General features: G+C 38.7%; 1 protein-coding gene across 10 annotated transcripts in view; it reads left to right on the forward strand.

The window, feature by feature from the left end:
• The window catches only part of MTA3 (metastasis associated 1 family member 3), a 210639-nt gene that overhangs the window by 151791 nt on the left and 39633 nt on the right, over positions 1-19215 (forward strand). For 8 of the 10 annotated variants that reach the window (XR_011491552.1, XM_070477463.1, XM_070477458.1 and 5 more), the window contains exon 9: positions 9571-9759. The exons of the other annotated variants lie outside the window; for them this stretch is intronic. Coding sequence is in view for 7 of the 8 variants with exons in the window: in XM_070477463.1 (XP_070333564.1) it covers positions 9571-9759 (189 nt within the window). In the remaining variant the exon portion in view is untranslated. The remainder of the gene's footprint in view (positions 1-9570; positions 9760-19215) is intronic. 10 annotated transcript variants of the gene reach the window in all.

Consider the following 19215-nt stretch of genomic DNA (forward strand, 5'->3'; position numbering starts at 1 on the left):
CTCCTCTGTGACTTGTCCTCTGAGGACTACGGTTAGCTTTCAGCTGACACATCTCCTTGTCCAAGACAGTGTATGCCAGTTTATCAAATCATCAGTAATATTTTGGGAGCAGGTAATTGTGCTGCCTGCAGGATTGTTGGATCTAACTTCCTCATTTTGAGACCTGTTACAAACATAGCTGGGCTGTGAATTTCAAACCCTACTAGTCTAAGCCATATAATAAGATTTATACTTGTTAGAACATTGACGTCACAGAGGCTTCATAGATTTCACGTTCATTTCACTAAAATATTAAGTATACTTAGTACAATATGCAAAAAAAGAAAAAAATCAGTTTACACCAATCCCTACATTCACTCTCCTTTCCTCCTGCTTTGTGGACGCAGAATTCCTTGGAACAAAGTAAGCTAAGAAGTGGTTAGTTAAGTAATAGCTGGTGGACGTCCTAGACTGCTCCTTTCTGCTTGTGGCTGGGAGGGCCAGGTGCCACGTGCATTATTAGGGAGCCATTGCTGGAGGAAAGCCTCTGTCTCTGAGAATAGGTATTTGCAGAAGTACTGGGTTTCTCTTTTGTCTGGACTCTGAGTGCCGAAACAGGTGGGAGAGTAGGACTCAAAGCTTTTTGAGTTTGGGGAGGCTTTAGAAATCTTTTAGGATGGACTATATTAGAGATAATGGTTAAATAACTTACATAAACCTAGAAACGTAGGTTTCCTGAGTTCTGAGAAAGGGTTGACTTAGTAGGGAGAAAATCACATGCTGGAACATCTCTAATTTCTGTATTATTTCTGATCTTTTAAAAATGCAACTTTGATTTTGCTGTCCCTTACCTTATATAAGATAGTGTCTTTTTATTTGCTTTAGTGTCTTTTCATTGCACTTCGGGTAAAAGCCCAGATCCTTTGAACAGTCCCCAGCCTTGGCAGTCGCCATTCTGCTTTATATCTCTTAGATACTCTAGGCACCTCATGTAAGTGGAGCCGTGGATTTGCCGTTTGGTGGCTTGCTCAGTGTAACAGTCTTGAAGAGAGTTCATCCATATTGTAGTACGTGTCAGCATTTCCTGCCTTTTAAGGCTGAATAACAATCCATTGTTTGTGTATGTTACATTTTGTTTATCCATTCATCTGTCAGTAGGAGCTTGAGTTGCTTCTACCTTTTGGCTACTGTGAATAATGCTGCTATGAACATGGGTATACAAATGAATGTACTTATTTTATTCTTTTTTTTCCCCCCTCTAGTTCTGTAGCTTTTGGTCCATATAGCCTTGTGCAAGTTGTTTAACCTCACTGTGTCTGAGCTTCCTCTTCAGCAATGGTAATAATAAAGTCTTTCTGCTCTGAGGTTATAGATTGACAAGAAGAGGGTATGCAGACGTACCCCTCTTAGTTGCTGATATATGTATGCAAGCAAATAGAAGTTGATGGAACTGCGTTGGCTTGCCAGAGTATACCTTGGGGCTGGTATACTCTTGAGGGGCATAGAGCTCACCATGTCATTGACTGTCCAGATTGGGTGGAAGGCAACTCATTTATTGCTATGTCACAAGTTTTTTTGAGCTTCCATCAATATTCCAGAAGCGATTGTGTTCAGCAGTTTCCGTATCTTCATTTAAGGTGATGTTCACAAACACTGAGCTCATCTGGCTCTTGCAGCCCCGTCTTCACTAGAAGAGAAAGCAGGAGGTGCCTCAGTGTCCTCCTTCAGCCTCCAGAAAAGCCTGTCTCTGACTTACCTTGTGGCATCAACTTGAGGATTAAACAGGATAATATTTGTAGATCATTTAGAACAGTGTCTGGCGCATTATAAGAGCTCAATAAACATTAGTTGAGCTGATGATGACGATGATACATTTCCTTCCCCCCATCTTTGTTGCATCTCATTTAGTTTCCTCTGATTTTATAGCGTTATTTACTGCAAGGGTTTTTTTATGCCATATTTACTGTCATTGTAGTAGATTATGAAGTTTGAATGTGATCATTAGGCTATGATTAACCATACATTTTAACCATTTTAACATAGTTGTTACAGGGAAATCACTTATAATTTAAAGATCTTCCGCTTCAAACAAGCTATACTTTTTACAAAAAATAAATTTTCCCATCAAGAAAAACTTAGAAAAAAATAACTTCTTTTTCTGAGAAGAGAAAATTTATTTAACCAACAATAGTTTTATCCCTGAGATACTCTGTTAAAATGTCAGCTGTTGACCATGCACTTCACTATTTGTGATTCCTGTTCACATCAGACACTTCATTTAGGGCTTTGAGGGTACTGTGAATTGAGATCAGTTTGGAAATCACAGTCATTACATCATTTAAAGAAATTGTACTCGGTACAGTATATAAATCTAATGAACATTTTAGGCATCAACTTACATTAAAAATCTAGTCTTCACAAGGAATGTAAAATTGATTAAGTGAGAATTCATGTAATTTTTAAAACTCATTTTGCTAGAACTTAAGAGTACTTCTGAGTATCCATGTATACAAGACTAAAATTAGAATTTGAACTAATGGATTGCCATGCAGTAAAACATACAAAACGTGAAATTTTCCTTCCTTCTAAATACAGTATTAAGGCAATACTTTACTACATTAAGCACATTTTCATTTTGTCGATGATCTAATGCAGGTAAGAATTTTAAAATGATACCTTAGAGACACTTTCAGCTGTTTTGGGGGCAATTGTTTCCTTGTGTCAAGCATCTGTTTATCCATCTCTTTCTTTTAAATTTGAGTGTAAATTTGTTTTTGTTTTATTTTTTGTTTTCAGTGTATGTCGCCTTTTACTTGACTTTTCCTCCCATGCATTTTACACTAATAAAAGAAACATTAGAAATTCACTGCACAATTGAACTATGGGGCAATATAGTGAAACTTGTTTTAACTTCTTTGTTGAGGGTTCATGGTGAAGAGATTTGAATTTATAAGTGTGTGTTAATGAAGGCTTGCTGTTACGTTTCTTAAAACTTTATTTTTGTATTTTGAGATAAATGTAAAAATAGTACTAAGACTTCCTGTACTCTCCTCACCCTGATTCCCCAATATTAACATTTGCCATGTTTCCTTTATCATGCTTTCTCTGTATTCATATTATTATTTGGGAACTGTTTGAGAGTAAGTTTGGGCTTCCCTTATAGCTCAGTCGGTAAAGAATCTGCCTGCAGTGCAGGAGACCCGGGTTCGATCCCTGGGTTGGGAAGATCACCTGGAGAAGGAAATGGCAACCCACTCCAGTACCCTTGCCTAGAAAATCTCAGGGACAGAGGAGCCTGGTGGGCTGCAGTCCATGGGGTTGCAAAGAGTCAGGCATGACTGAGCGACTAACACTTACTTACAGATTAGATGTGCCTTTATTTCAAAGTATTTGAGGAGGTATTTCCTGAAAGAACAAGGACCGTTTCTCACTTAACCACAGTACAGTTTTCAGACTCAGGAAATGAACATATAATACTGTTATCTAATCTAAAGGCTTTAGTCAGATTTGCTAGTTGTCTCAGTAAGGTCAGGAGAAAAAAATTTTCTTTCTCATCCAAGATCTACTTGAGAATCACTTAACTGCATTTAGTTGTCTTATCTCCTTAATTACTTTCAATCCTGAGCAGTTCTTCACTCTTTTTGTCTTTTGCGACTATGGCATTTTGAAGAGTATAGGCCATTTACTTTGTAGAATATCCCTCCATTTGGGATATGGTTATAATTTGATTAATAATTAGAGTAAGTTTTTATTCTGTCTAAGTCATTTGGTCAGTTACATCAGGAGATTTTCTATTTTTCTTTGGGTTTTCAAATTTAGCAACATAACCTTTCACAGTAATTTTGTCTGGTTTGGCCATGCCGCGTAGCTTGTGGGGTCTTAGTTCCCTGACAGAAATTAAACCGTACCCTCTGCAGTGAAAGTGCAGGATCCTAACCACTGCGCCACCTGGCAATATTCCTGTTACTGTTTATGTGTCATTTCTTGTTTTTTTCCTTGATAGTTTTGCTGGAAAATTCTTTTTCTTCTCTAAAAGAATGAGATTTTAAGTTTGTTGATTTTCTTTATTGTATATTTGTTTTCCAGTTATTATTTTCTTCCTTCTTCTTTTCTGTGACTTTACCCTGATATTCCTATACCAACTTTACAAGACCAATTTTTAGCTCATTAATATCATTTATCTACTTTTCTGTTATTAGTAATTAGGATTATAAATGTCCCTATATATCTCATATTTTAACATGTAGTATTTTCATTATCACTTGGTTCTAAGTATTTCCTAATTTACTTTGTAATTTTGCATTTGATTGGGAGTTAATTTCCAAGGAAATACAGTTCATAAATCTATCTTAATTGCTTAGGGGCTTGTGGTCAGAGAACATGTATGATACCAATTATTTTAACATATTGTAATTCTCTCTAAGACCTGAAATATCCAAGGGTTTTGCTTCCTCAGAGGTGAAAGTGGTCTTGCCCATTTTCACCTTGCTGCTGCTGCTAAGTCTTGTCAGTCGTGTCCGACTCTGTGCGACCCCATAGACAGCAGCCCACCAGGCTCCCCCGTCCCTGGGATTCTCCAGGCAAGAACACTGGAGTGAGTTGCCATTTCCTTCTCCGATGCATGAAAGGAAATGTGAAAGTGAAGTCGCTCAGTCGTGTCCAACTCTTAGCAATCGCATGGACTGCAGCCCACCAGGCTCCTCCGTCCATGGGATTTTCTAGGCGAGAGTACCGGAGTGGGGTGCCATTGCCTTCTCCCCATTTTCACCTTAGCTTAGTACAAAGCTGACTTTCTGTTTGGTCTGTTGTCTCTTGTAGCAGTTTAGAAGTACCCTCCAGGTCAAAGCTCAGATCAGTGTGGAAGCTCACCTCTCATACCTCCTCTTGCTGAATTATCTTGGCCTGCATTGTTTGTTCTTCAGTGTCTCCGCACGGTTGTATTCTGTGTTTGTCTGGTTTGTGTCTAGAATCAGAGCCGGGGGAAGACCCCACAGTTATGCTCAAAGTAAGTTTGGAAGTGACATTAGGGCCACGGGGTTACCATCACCTGCCACCCCCAGAGCTTTCTCTTGATAATAATGAAAGTGTGAGTTCACAGAAGAACATGTCTCTGGGTGTCTTACAGATTGATATGAGTAAATGACAACCAGGTCCTCACAAATCTGATTATGAATGAAGGCTTTTCCTTTGAGTGCTGTGCACTGAAGCAAAAACTAATTGGATGGCATACTAGTTAAATATAAAAATGTTTGCCTTGATCATGGTTTGAGGTTTAGTCATGAGAATTTCTATTTCTACTTGGAAAAAACCATATGCTCATTAATTTTAAAATAGACTTGATAGTCTGAATGCTGTATATTGTGCTGGTGGTTATACATATAAAATTTTTTGTAAAACTCTTAACTGAACAAATCAGTAGTTAGTACTGAATATATATGGGTGTCATTTTGTCATTGCCAAAATGTTACTTGTTGAGTTCCTGGGAAACAGATTCTGTGACGAGATTTGAATGCTGGAAATGTATTAAGGAGCACTGTTGGGATATACACCTGTGGAAGAGAAGGGAGGGAGGCAGAATTGAACAGAGGGAGAAGGTGGGCTCTGATGCTGTGTGAATGAAGACCTCAGCCTGTACACTCCTGCGTCATTGGATGCAGGCTGCCCCAGGAGATGGGGGAGATGAATCTTTCTTAAATTGAGATCATTCCAAAGAGGAGCAGCAACTGTAGGCTGTTTGCTCTTCTCGCAGCACTGCTAGCATTGGGTGAATAAGCTCTTAATTCCCCAAAGGGAAAAACATAGGTTAAACTGCCCAGAATGTCATCGCTTTATAAACAACAAGTATTAATATCTTGCGCACCGCTCTACAGATTATCTAGGGTTCTGCTGAACTATACTGGGCTGATTTAGGTGTGAAACTGTAGGTTGGGTCCTGCTGTGTATCTCTCTCCTCTTCTGTTGGCAAACATCAGTAGCACACGTCTAAATGCACAAACTCATGTCAAGGCTCTGTTATGTCACGCAGCGTTATCATCCAGTTGGCCACACAAGTCACATAGCTAGGCCCAACCTCAACAGAGTGGAAGAATACATTCTCTTGGAGGCCCACAGAGGGAGTGAATATTTGCTGAACAATAGTCCAGTTTACCATAATGTAATTCTGTTTGATGAACAAAAGATGAGAATTCCACTGCCAAGATTTCATTGTCAGTCTTTCTCCTAAAATACTTCTGTTTGTCATCTCCATCTGTTTTGAATGAGATGAAATGTGACAACACCTTCACCACTATTTGGCAGAGAGAAAAGCTTGTGCTGAGCTGTTATGATTTTTAAAATTTAGTTTTGAATGGATTCTGTATCTGTATCTGGGGGTATCTGTATCTCTATTTAGAAGAGGGTGTCTTCACAAAGTATTTAGCTGGAGGGAGGATTTTCAGTTTTAAGTTCTTTATCTTATTTTCAATTGAGATATACATATAATAAAGTATATTAAGTACACTTAGATGCCCAGCTTATAAAGTTTTACATGTATATACATGCATATAACCACCACCGAGATCTAGGTGATGAACAAGGATCCCTTATGTTCCTTCCAAGTCAGTGATCTCCTCTTCTCAGGTAATCATTATTCTGACTTCTCTCATCATAAATTGTTATTTTTCCCAAAATTCACATAAATGGATTCAACCAGTATGTTCTCTTATATGTATAGCTCTTCGAGTTTTTATCTTAACTGATAAACAGTAGGTTGTTGGTTATATGTCATGCTCTTATGTTTTTTCTTAGCTTATTTCTGTGATTCTTCACTGGATATTGTCTCCTCTGTTTCAGAAAGTATATTTTGTGCTTTACTTGGCTTTTTAGGGTTGGATTAAACTATACAAAAGTTCATTCTGAAGAAGGTTCTATGTGTGTCTGAAAGATGGCATTAATATGGACCCTGAACAAATAATATGATCCTCTGGTTTCCTTTGTGATCCCTTCTGGTCATTGATTTTAACAGAATTATTCCTTAGGCATTCCACAGTGCCTGTGTCTCATGGGATGTTTATTTTCTTCACATAGTGATCATTACTGCACTTTTCTCTGGGCTGTGGTGTAAATGTGGGCTTGGAGGTTTCATAGCTATAGTCCAGCCCATTCTTTCCAGTTGATTTGTGACACAAGGCAGGAGCTAGTCTTCAAAAGCAAAGCTTTGCTTCAGTGTTTAAAGATACAAACACACTGTAAAGAACGGAATCTTTAAAACAACCTGATCACTTGGGATTTGGGTTACTGTTATTTATAGAGGCTAGGATATTTTTCATACTTTGAAGCTTTATTAGATACTAGTCCATCATCATTTTAAAAAGTACCTATAAGAAAGGCATTTTCATTCATCTAACATGAACAAAAAGACTGAAAATCCATTCATGCTTCAAATGGTTGGTATAATATCAGCTGAGAGAAACTCATTTAATTGTGTGACTTCTGGTTTCAGAGCACCTGTGTATTATAAAAATTACTTGTACCTCCTGAGGAATCTCAACAACACAGTTAATTTGTATAATTATTGATTTTTGAATACCATTAACATTTTTTTTTGTTATGCACTGTAAATTTTGGAGTTTCGAAAATCATCGTTTATGGGAATATATTATTAACTGAAGGGATCCCTAAATGACATTTGTCTTTGCATTTTCATAGATCAGTTATCTAGAAACAATAGTTTTTTATTTTCAAGGATGGTGTAAGAGTTAATTAACAGTGTATGTACAGTTAAATTGCTGAATCTGTCAACTGAGAGGTTATCTAGAAAGGTGCAGTTTAGTTGATTTTGAAGTTTGCAGAACTCAAGTGAAGAGTCAGATCAGTTCCAATATTTTTGTAACCCCTGCTGCAGAAGAGTGAGAAGAGAAGAAATTCACTTGCAAGTTGAAGTTATTCTGTGATTGTGACAGAACAAAAGACTACACATGGTCAGTGTGGTCTTAGCTGAGATAATAACTAGGAAATTGATAATGAAATCTCTACATGTTTTTGTTTTGTGGAATCCAGTGATTTCAGGGGAGGTGTTAACCCTTGTAAAAGAGGTTAATTACTGTTCCTAATCATGTCCTAAATTCTGCCTGTTCTGTCAACAAATTCATATTCCATACCCTATTCAACATCTTAATGTTATCACAGTTATCACATATTTTTAGTCATATTGTAGCCAATTTTTTTTCTCTTTAATAGATATTAGCTGCTATTTGAGCTTACTTTATGCTTTTGTACCAGTAGAGAACTGTTCCCTACCAGTTATTTCAGGACCATAGCTAAATTTTTATAACATCAATTCAGTTCAGTTGCTCAGTCATGTCCAACTCTTTTCAACCCCATGGACTTCAGCACACCAGGCTTCCCTGTCCATCACCAACTTCCGGAGCCTACTCAAACTCATGTCCATTGCATCAGTGATGCCATCCAACCATTTCATCCTCTGTTGTCCCCTTCTCCTGCCTTCAATCTTTCCCATCTTTAGAGTCTTTTCCAATGAGTCGGTTCTTCACATCAGGTGACTAAAGTAAAACATAGATGTGGCTCTTTCCCCGTTTATGAAATTTTTAGTTAATTATCAGAAGATACTTTGTGTAAAAGGTTTAACACGTGGCTTTCACACGTTAGAAAGCTTAAACAGAACTAGCTCCCACTTGGCAAGGATTTGATCACCAGCCACATCTGCGCCACACCTACATGCTTATCTAGATACAGAGCTGACCGTCCTGTTCCGCAGTTTTCCTCCTACACATACAAATATGTGTGCATATTGTGAACGAATCTTTTTAATAAGCTAGACCCAAGGTACTTTTGAAAAGAGCCAGTTATACTACCCAAATTTATATTTCCTCCCTTTCTAATTGCTTTTCAGATCACTCACCTTTGGAATATGTATGAAATACACACTGGCCTAGGTAGCTGTTTCAAGCAAGCCTGGTCATCTGTTCTTGGTCTTACAGAATTTCAACCAAGCTACTATTTTTACATGGGCATATTACTTTGTTTGTTTTGTTTTGTGTAACATGGATGTGTAATTTTGTTTTAACCATCATTCTCAGTTTCATGGTGTTTTTCCTCCAGCTCTCATTCCTAGTATATCATTCTCTTAATACAACCTGAAAATATTTTTTCTCACTCTCTTATACATCCTCTGTATTTTTCCCTTGTCAAAGAAGGCTGTGCCAGCCTTATACAATAGCTGAAGTGACTCTGGCACTTTGAACCAAAAGGATGGTGAAACTTAACTGGGTTCCCATTTTAATTCCTGGAGGTCCTAGATCTTCATGGTTAGAAGATCTAGCCATTTGTCGCTCTAAGAAGTGAATACACTTTTTTTTAAAAAATACACATCTTAAAAGGTACAAATCATCATTTTCTTGAAAGCAATATGTGATGTCTTAAATAACTGAATAATCTGTTGTTTAAATTTTTCTTAATTATGTTACTTAAAAAATACTAAGTATATTGTTGTTAATTAAGTCCATCATGCATTTTAATATTTTTGTTCTTAAATAATCAAGAAAATTTGCCTTTCTGGCTAATTTCTTCTCTTCATTTTCTTTATTTTTTTAGTTTCATGCTATGGATACATTGTATAGGCACGGCTATGATTTGAGCAGTGCAATTAGTGTCTTAGTACCACTTGGGGGACCTGTTTTATGCAGAGATGAAATGGAAGAATGGTCCGCCTCTGAAGCTAGTTTATTTGAAGAGGCATTGGAAAAATATGGCAAAGACTTCAATGACATACGTCAAGACTTTGTAAGTAGAAAATTGTGAATTAAGTAAAATGTTGGAGTGGGAATATTTTATCTTAAAAATTTGGTTAACATTAAACTATTCATTAGCAAGCCTGTGACTTAGTCATTTTTGTCTGCTCAGCATAGAATGCAGGTCAGTATTGTGGAGAGAGAAATTGACATTTGTCCTGAGAAGTAATTGTAAGTAAGACCCAGGGTCGGGAAGCCCCAGATTCTTGTTATAAACCTTGGCAGTATGAATTCATCCTCTTCACCTCTCTCTGAATTCCAGGTTTAATTTATGCACAGCGTTTCTAACCATTTGCACTAGATACTTCTGATCTCTGCTTTTTAAGCTTGTTTTTCTCCTTCAGACCTTCAGTATTTTTCTGGTTATCTTACTAATTATTGAGCCTGAATTTGATACAGATCTCTAATACAGAAACAACCAGTACCAGGCAAAGCAGGAGGATTTGCTTTTCAGGTTTTCAATCTTTACTCTTCCTGATAATGTACATGATCTTGTTTTTTAAATACTAGGTAATTGTGTCTACTATTGTGTACTTGCTTTGTACAAGTACAAAGTATGGAATTGCTGTTTTTAATTAAGCTTACAGTCTCTTTGAAATGGGGAAATTTCTATTTGTGAAGTTCATAAATAGCTTTCTATAGCAGTCATTTTTTTTTAATTATGAAAAAAGACTCTTTATAATAGACTATGAAGTATATAATGTGAGCCAATATCCTGCCTTTTTATGTTGTTGCATCTTTTTAAAATTATTCTGAAGGAAAATTTTACTTATCAATATGAGTTGATATATTAAATCCCAAACATGATAATTAAAGCTGTTAGTGTCACTGGCATTTGTTTTGGCAAAACTTTACTCACACCCAGATTGTTATATGTCATGGTTTCAATTTATAGGGTGTGCAGCTGGGAATTTAAAATGCATTGGTGGCATTTAGCTTCAGATGGCCAGAATAACACAGCATTGCAGAGTTACTAATGTAATATACAGTAACTACACCACTAAATAGAAACTGCAAAAACCAAACCCCCTAAAGAACAAAGTCTGCAGGTCTGATGAAGGAGTAGAAGATGAGAAGCACCGAAGTGAAGCTGTTTTTCCCTGCACTGAGTGTGGCATGCTCATTTTATGTCCTGGTAATCATTCTGAACTCAGTTCAACTCAACAAATGTTTGTTGAGCTCCTGCAGCACACTAGGCATGCATCAGAAATGTAATGTGGACCTTCCCTCTGAGAATGATTTGTAGTCATGACCAAGAGATCGAAAGATAAGCCCTGCAAGTGAAATATAGTGTCATCATTTCTTTCAGCCGTAAGGACAAGTATTATGAAAGTGGTGGGAAGGGAGCTATTGGTTGTGCCAGTGAACTCAGGAGTCTCTTCAGGGAGTTAACTGGCATTTCAGTTCTGGACCCCTGATATGTAAAAGGGGAGAATAGACTGACAGGTATACACTGAGGTGTGAAACTTGTAGACAGTCCTCCTTAATACAGGACTTAATACAGGACTAGGAAATAACGCTCAACAGCAGCTTAATGAAATACACTTGGACATAGAAGCTGGCATTCATAGGAGGTAAAATAATGGTGTGAAAATGAGTATAACAGCAATAATGCTGTTAGATGGGTTTTTGCTACCTTCATGACCTAATAAAATTCTTGTAAATTTGTCGCATTATGTATATTAGTTTTTTCTGAAGGTAGTTAGAATGCTTGTCAATGAGCCAGTCCTCATTAGGACAGTTGTATTTTGGAGATTGGAATTAGCCACCAGTGTCAAAAACCTGGGTTTCTCGAATGACTCAAGTGGTAAAGAACCTGTTGCAATGCAGGAGATGTGGGTTCGATCCCTGGGTCAGGAAGATTCAGCAGAGGAGGGCAGGGCAACACACTCCAGGATTCTTGCCAGGAAAATCCTATGGACAGAAGAGCCAGAGGGCAGCGGTCCATGGGGTCGCAAAAAGTGTGATACAGTTAAGCTACTGAGCATGTCAAAAACCTAAAAGAAGATAGACCATCAGGAGCCTAACTGTTCAAAGGGTTTTTGTTTAGTGTAGTTTTGAACAGTTTTTTGTAGTTTTGGGTGTTTGTTTTTAATCATTGTAGCCTTTGCCTTATTTATTTTTTTGTTGAAATAAAGCTGATTTACAATTTTACTTTCTGTTATTATGTATATATACACATTTAAAAATATTCCTCCCCTTTATGGTTTATCACAGAATATTTTGAATATAATTGCCTGTGCTATACAATAGAACCTTGTTTATCCATTCCTTATATAATAGTTTGCAGTTGTTAACCCCATCTTGAGTGTTGTTAATTTATTATCTCTTCCCTCCACCACCCTATACTTGAAATATATAAACTTAAAGGCCATATATGACAAGCCTCCAGCTACCATCCTCGTTGGTGAAAAGCAAGTATGTGAAAAGGTGTTCAACATCACTAATCATCAGGGCAGTACAAATCAAAATCACGAGATGTTGTCTCGTATCTGTTACCTATTATTTTTTTAAAATGAGAGATGACGGATGCTGGTGGGGATGTGGAGACGTGTTGGCATGAATTCTTCTTTAAATGTTTGGTGAAGTCATCTGGTTCTGGGCTTTTCTTTGTTGGAAGATTCTTGATTACTGATGCAGTTTTCTGTTCACATTTTCTATTTCTTTATGATTCAGTCTGGATTGTACATTTCTAGGAATTTATTCATTTTTTCCCAGATTATACAATTTGGTGGCATGTAATTGTTCATAGCAGTCACTTAGGATTCTTTTATGTTTCTGTGATGTCATTTGTAATGTCTTTCACTTCTGATTCTGTTTATTTCAACCTTCTCTGTTTTTTCTTAGTCTATGGGCTTCCCTTGTAGCTCAGTCGGTAAAGAATTTCCCTGCAGTGCAGGAGACCTGGGTTCAATCCCTGGGTTGGGAAGATCCCCTGGGGAAGGAAATGGCAACCCACTCCAGTATCCTTGCCTGGAAAATCTCATGGACAGAGGATATAGTCCACGGAGTCTCAGAGAGTCGGGCACAACTGAGCGACTAACACTTGCTAGCACTTCCTCACTTCTGATTCTGTTTATTTCAGTCTTCTCTTAGTTTTCTAAGTCTTAGTTTTTTCTTAGTCTAGCCACTGGTTTGTAGATTTTGTTTATTTTTTACTTTTTTTTCCTCCCAAAAAACCAGCTCTTAGTTTATAGATAATTTCTGTTGTTTCTTTGTTTCTTCTGCACTTATTTCTGCTTTGATCTCCCTTTTTCTGCTAATTGGAATAAATTTCTTTTCATTCTTTTTTTTTTTTTTTTTAAATCTTTTCCTCCTCTGACTGGATAATTTCTAATGACCTGTCATTGAGTTCACAGATTTTTCTGCGTGATCAAGTTTGTTGTTGATGATCATCACTGTATTTTTCCTTTAATTCATTGTATTCTTCAGCTTTAGAATTTGTTCAGCTTTTCTCAAATGATTTCTTTCTGTTGAACTTCTTGTTTTGTTTGTTCATTGTCTTCCTAATTTTATTGAATTTTCTATCTGTATTTTTCTTACAGCTCACTCAACTTCTTTAAAACAGTTCTTCTAAATTCTTGGTCACAGAATCCTAGATCTATTTCTTTGGGATTAGTTTCTTAGAAAATTACTGTTCTTTGGGGGTGTCATGTTACTTTAAGTTTTCGTGTTTCTCATAGCTTTATGTTAATGTCTGTGCATTTGATTGAGCACATACAGCAGCCTTTGTAGACTAGTTTTAGTGGGCAGTGGGTGCGAGGGCACCAGGTCAGTGGTGTGTATTAGTTCCAGCTCCTGGGCAGGCCCGTTGGTGTACTACACATTCAGCCCCATGAGCTGAAGTCAGAAGGTTGCAGGTGTCAGTGTCAGTAAAGATCGCAGCAGCAGAGAGGGCTGTTGGGGACCTCCTGGTCTCTCTCTCTCCCACGGTGCTTGTCACGGGCAGGGGGATCCCTCGTGGTGCTGAGTCTGGGTTTAGAGTGCCTCTGTGTTTGGCCTTGGTGCCTGAGGTGGGGGCGTGTGTGGATCACTGAAGCTGGGGTGGAGTGTGTGTGCTCACAAAGTGACTGAAACATGTGTTCTGGTGCTGGGGATGTGAGCTCATGTGGAGGAGCCGGGGGTGTGGGCCATGCATGTCTCCTGGGAGGGGTGCAATAACATCTCCTTCTCTAGGAGGCCAGCAGCAGCAGTGGCTCTTGGTTGTTACCTTGGTGGCAGAAGCTGCCGGTTTTCTCTGCAGAGGAGGCTGCTGAGGTTCACTGCAGCAAACACGACAGAATCCTCTAGTGGGCAAGCTGCCCGTATTCCACCCTGCTGAGGGGCTGCTGAGTCCTCGGTGACCAGGGCTGCCAGTCTTCTCTGCAGAGCGGGCTGCTGGTGACTGCAGTGGTGTCTGCTGGGTGGCTTACGCTGCTGTCCTCCTCTCCGTTGTTCTCAGCTATCTCCAGGTGTACCAGCTGAAGTCCATCTCCTCAGTGATCTTTTCTGTGCAGTAGTTCTCCGCTTGTAGCTACACAGTCTTGTTGCAGGTCCTTATTTGACTCTATTATTCTCCTATGGCAAGTTTCACTTGTTGATAACTGTCTAATTATTGCACCAAGACCGGTACATCCTCCTCTCTCTTGCCAGCATCTCTCTCTCCCTGTCCATTTTGTCTAGTTTGTTGTCATAAAGTTGTTCATAATTTTATTATACTTTTAAGTTCTGTGGGATGGATTTGTAATGATGTCCCCTCTCACATTGCTGATACTGGTAATTTAGCTCTTCTTTTTTCATCTTTAGTGTGGCCAGGGAGGTTATCAATTTTATTGATCTTTACAAAGAACCAGTTTTTTATTTGATTGATTTTTGTTTTCTGTTCCTTTGATTTCTGCTTTTCTGTTTATTATTTCTTTCCTTCAACTTGCTCTGGGCTTATGTTCTTTGTGTTTTCCTAGTTTTTTTTTTTTTTCTTTCTTTGGTAAAGTTGGAGCTTAGATCATTACTTTGAAATTTTTCTTCTAACGTACTCATTTATTAGTAATATACTTTTGGCTGACAGTGAATTCAGGTTTGACCGAGAGTTGACTTCCGCTTTGTTTGAAAAACTTTACTGTCCCTTTTGGAAAGATACTTCATTCTTTATAGAATTCGTTAAAAATCTTTTTTCTCTAAGTATTCTGAGCATGTCTCTCTCTGGCTTACATAGCCTCTGATGAGAAGTCCCTGTGTATGTAACTGTTTCTTTTTCCTCCTGCTGTAGACTGTCTCTTCACTTTGGGTTCAGAGCAGGTTTTGCTGCTGCAGTGTGCCTTGGTAGGCTTTTCTGTATACTTACTGTCCTTGTAGTTCACTAAGTTTCCTAGAGCTGAGCTTTGCTGTCTCTGTGTTAGTTTGTTTATATTGATCTGTCTTCTAGTACACTGATTCTTTTCTTGGCTATGTCCAGTATACCGATAAACTTGTTAAAGGAATTCTTCAATACGGTGCCATATATTCCTAACATTCACATTTTATTTTTATGCTTGTTGTCTTTGTATTGATTCTCCATCCATTCATGTGTATTGTCCACCCTTTCAACCAGATCCTTTAGTATATTAATATAGTCTCTCATTGACTAGGTTTGGATTTTCTTACTATTTGGCTGCCTTCAGGGGACCATTGTACTGCAATGCCTAGTATTTCATGTACCGTCTTTGAACCCCACAGGACCCCAAAAGCTTAACTGAGTTTCCCCTTTCTTGCCAGATACGTCCCTCACCCGGAAGGAAAGGGTGAGGGACATATGGCTCATGCACCCCGTATGGCTAATGCACCTAGCACCCCACCCCCAGCCTTCAGCCTAATGTGTTTCATTTCCCTGCCAGCAGGCAGAATTATTGACACAAGCCAATCACATCCTTCTGTGGGAACCTTCTTCCAGAACCAGGCATATCTCACCTCTTGTTACATGGCACCGCATTCCGCAGCCCCTGCTGGGCTCTCCATTCCCAGTTGCTCCCCTTCATCTTGTACAGTGTCCTCTTCCCCTGGGCTGTGAGTCTAAGGAACTGCTGTCAACCTCATCTGTCTCTGGTGTCATGTTTGTATGTCTGGCCACCTTCCACTGTTTTTAAAGGTTAGGTCCCTCCCTCACTGGAAGGGTGAATGGGGGTGAACCGAACATCCACAGACTTCAAAGTCTTACCTGTGCTCAATGTGGGGCCTGGGCTTCCCAGATGACACTAGTGGTAAAGAACCCACCTGCCATTGCAGGAGATGTAAGAGACATGGGTTTGATCCCTGGATCAGGAGAATCCCCTGGAGAAAGAAATGGCAACTCACGCCAGTACTCTTGCCAGGAGAATCCCAGGGACTGGGGAGTCTGGCGGGCTGCAGTCCATAGGGTCATAAAGAGTTGGACACGACTGAGGCAGCTTAGTAATGCGGGGCCTGGAAAGCAGAGTTTTTTATTTTTCCGCGTGCCTGTCCCATCCTTGGCAGACCTTGCACTGTCGAGCCTCTCTCTGCCTCTTTGCCCTCCCCCTGTGGTAGAGGGGCGTTGGCGGTCCACGGTAAGGGCTTGGCGTTTCTTCGTTGTCCAGTTCCTCCCCAGTCCTGTGCCCATGTTTCAGCGGTGGTGCTCCCACAACGGTCTGCTCTTCCTCCAGCTCCCCTGTGGCAAGCAGTCTCTGCCTGGTGCGGCCTTTTGTTAGCAGGGATTCTTGGATGTGAGCAAATTGCCAGTCCCCCTCCACTGGCCGCGACATGTTGCCTGGGACTGGGGGTGGGACAGTTTCTAGTCCATCTCCAGTGGCAGATGCTTTGCTTTGTATAAGTGAAGGATCTGGAAAGCAAGGGGCTGTGTTGGCCGGTGGCAGCAGATCACCGTTGTGCACACCCACACCACCATCCCTGGGCAGCTGTCTTGCCCTGTCCCAGTTCTTCCTGCTGAATATCTGATGGAGAAAGGGGGTGTGTCAATTCCCTCTGCTCTTCATCTTAGAAAGTTTGATAAATTGTATGTTCAGTTTCATTTCTTCATTTTCCTTTATGGTTTCCTTTATGATCCATGGGTTATTTAGAAGTAAGTTCCACATACTTGTAGGGTTTTTTCCCCCATATATATTTTTGATTATGAATTCCAGTTTAATTCTGTTGTTTTCAGAAAGCATACTTTGTTAAACACACACACACACTTTACATTTTGAAGATATGATTAACTCTACCTTAGTATATGGTTTGTTTGTAGTATGTAGTATATATAATATATGGTGACTGTACCATGTGCTCTTGAAAAGAACAGGTATTTTGCGAGCTAGGTTATAATATTCTATAAATGTTACTTGGGTCAGGCTTATTAATAGTGTTGTTCAAGTCTTCTGGAGAGTTCTATTACTTGCTGAGAGAGGGAGGTGGGAGGGGGGACCGGGATGGGGAATACATGTAAATCCATGGCTAATTCATTTCAATGTATGACAAAAACCACCGCAATGATGTAAAGTAATTAGCCTCCAACTAATAAAAATAAATGGAAAAAAAAAAAATTAAAAATAAAAATAAATAAATTTATATTTCATAAAAAAAAGTCTGTAGATAGAGTTGTAGATTTTTCTAATTTTTAAAAAAATTTTATTTATTTATTTTAATTGGAGGCTAATTACTTTACAGTATTATAGTGGTTTTTGCCATACATTGACATGAATTGTATTAGTTTTTTGCTTTAAATATGTTGACTCTCTGTTGTTATGCACATACACATTTAGGATTGTTATGTTGTGATGAATTGACCTTTTACTGTTTACATTATGCTTCTTTATCCCTGGGATAATATTCCCTGTGGCAAAATCTGATTTTTCTCCTATTAATATAATCATTCCAGCTTTATTGTTGACATGATATATTTTGTTTCCATCCTTTTTACTTTTATGTCCAAAGTGGGCTTTTTGTACACATAGTAAGTTGAATTTTTTTTCCCCAACCAATCTAACAATCTCTGCCTTTTACTTCAAGTGTTTCGACCACTTGCCTTTAATATAATTGTTAATAATATAATTAACCGTTTAAATCCATCATTTTAATGTGAGTTTTCCATTTGTCCCATTGTTCTTTTCTTTTTTTTAATAATTTTTTTATGACTCCCATTTTATCTCTACTAGTGGCTTACTAATTAAACTTTTGTTTAGTGGTTTGCAGTGTATATCTTTAATGTAACACAGTTTACCTTCAGATAAGTCCTACTTAGATTACGTAGATGGTAAGAGCGGAGAGACAGTGCCCTCCCAGTCCCTCTTCCCATTCTTGTGCTTTGGTTGTCATACATTTTATTCCATGTTCTAAGTTCCATGGTGAGTTATTACTGTTTCTTGCTCTCGGCAGTCGGTGATTTTTTTTTTTTTTCAGTTGGTGATTTTTTAAAAGAGATTAATCTCCCCAATATTTACTTACTTATTGTTACTTATTTTTTAAAAATTCACCATTTCTGCCCCTCCTCGTTTCTTTGTGTGATTCAAATTTCCACCACCACCAGGGGGGGAGTCTCTCGGGTTTCCTGCTCTGGCTCAGTTCTTTCTCAGGAACACCTTATGGAGATCTGTGCCAAGTGTGTTTGAATTCCCCTTCCATAGATGCTAAATGATTGTTCTAGCCCTCTGTTGACCTTTAATAATTTGGTAAGTTTTTTGTTGTTCTTACCTTTATTTTTGTTCATCACTTGTTTCTATGCTGTGCCAAAGTAAAAATATTTAATGAGTCCTATCTCTCTTCACAGTGGCTTGGAAATTTAACTTAGTTCAGTTGATTGTCTTGTAATCTTAGTGCTCTCATGGACTAAAGAGTTGGTATGGTTTTGAAAAAAAAATTTTGTTTTTCCCCTCATCTTTAGAGTGGGGAAGATATTCTCTTGTGGATTTCTACATCCTAAACAGGACCTGAAATATGCAGAGGAACCTGAAAAATCTAAAGTGCAAGATAGCAAAGTCCATCCCCCCTCATACAATGGAGTCCTTTGCCATAGGAACTCTTTTCACTGAAGGGTATTTCCTGGCTATTGTATCATTTAAACTTCAGTTGCAGATAACAAACTTATAAGAGCTGTTTTAAACTGAATGGGGTTTAATTTTAGAAATTAGATACTTAAAATCATTGATAGGGTTGGAGAAGTAGGCTCAAGCTGGATCTCAGAATAATCCCACAGAAATGATCCCAAGTGAGCTCTTACCTCTGCCCACTATGGGGATTGAGAAGCTGCTGGGTTAACACCTGAGCCAGGGTCACACTGCTGTAGCCACGATCTTGAGATCAGGAAACCTCTGGCAGACTCAAGGGATCTAGAACAATTCTGTGCCTCCTACTTTTACTGCTGCAAGATGGATCCCTCTTGATATGCACCATCCATACTGTGCCTGCTTAATTTACTTCTGAACTTGTCTTACACATATACATCTGACTGGCAGAAATGAATCACAGGGGAGTCTTAGAAATACCA

Source organism: Odocoileus virginianus, chromosome 2, assembly GCF_023699985.2.
Source record: "Odocoileus virginianus isolate 20LAN1187 ecotype Illinois chromosome 2, Ovbor_1.2, whole genome shotgun sequence".
In the NCBI taxonomy this organism is placed as follows: domain Eukaryota; kingdom Metazoa; phylum Chordata; class Mammalia; order Artiodactyla; family Cervidae; genus Odocoileus; species Odocoileus virginianus.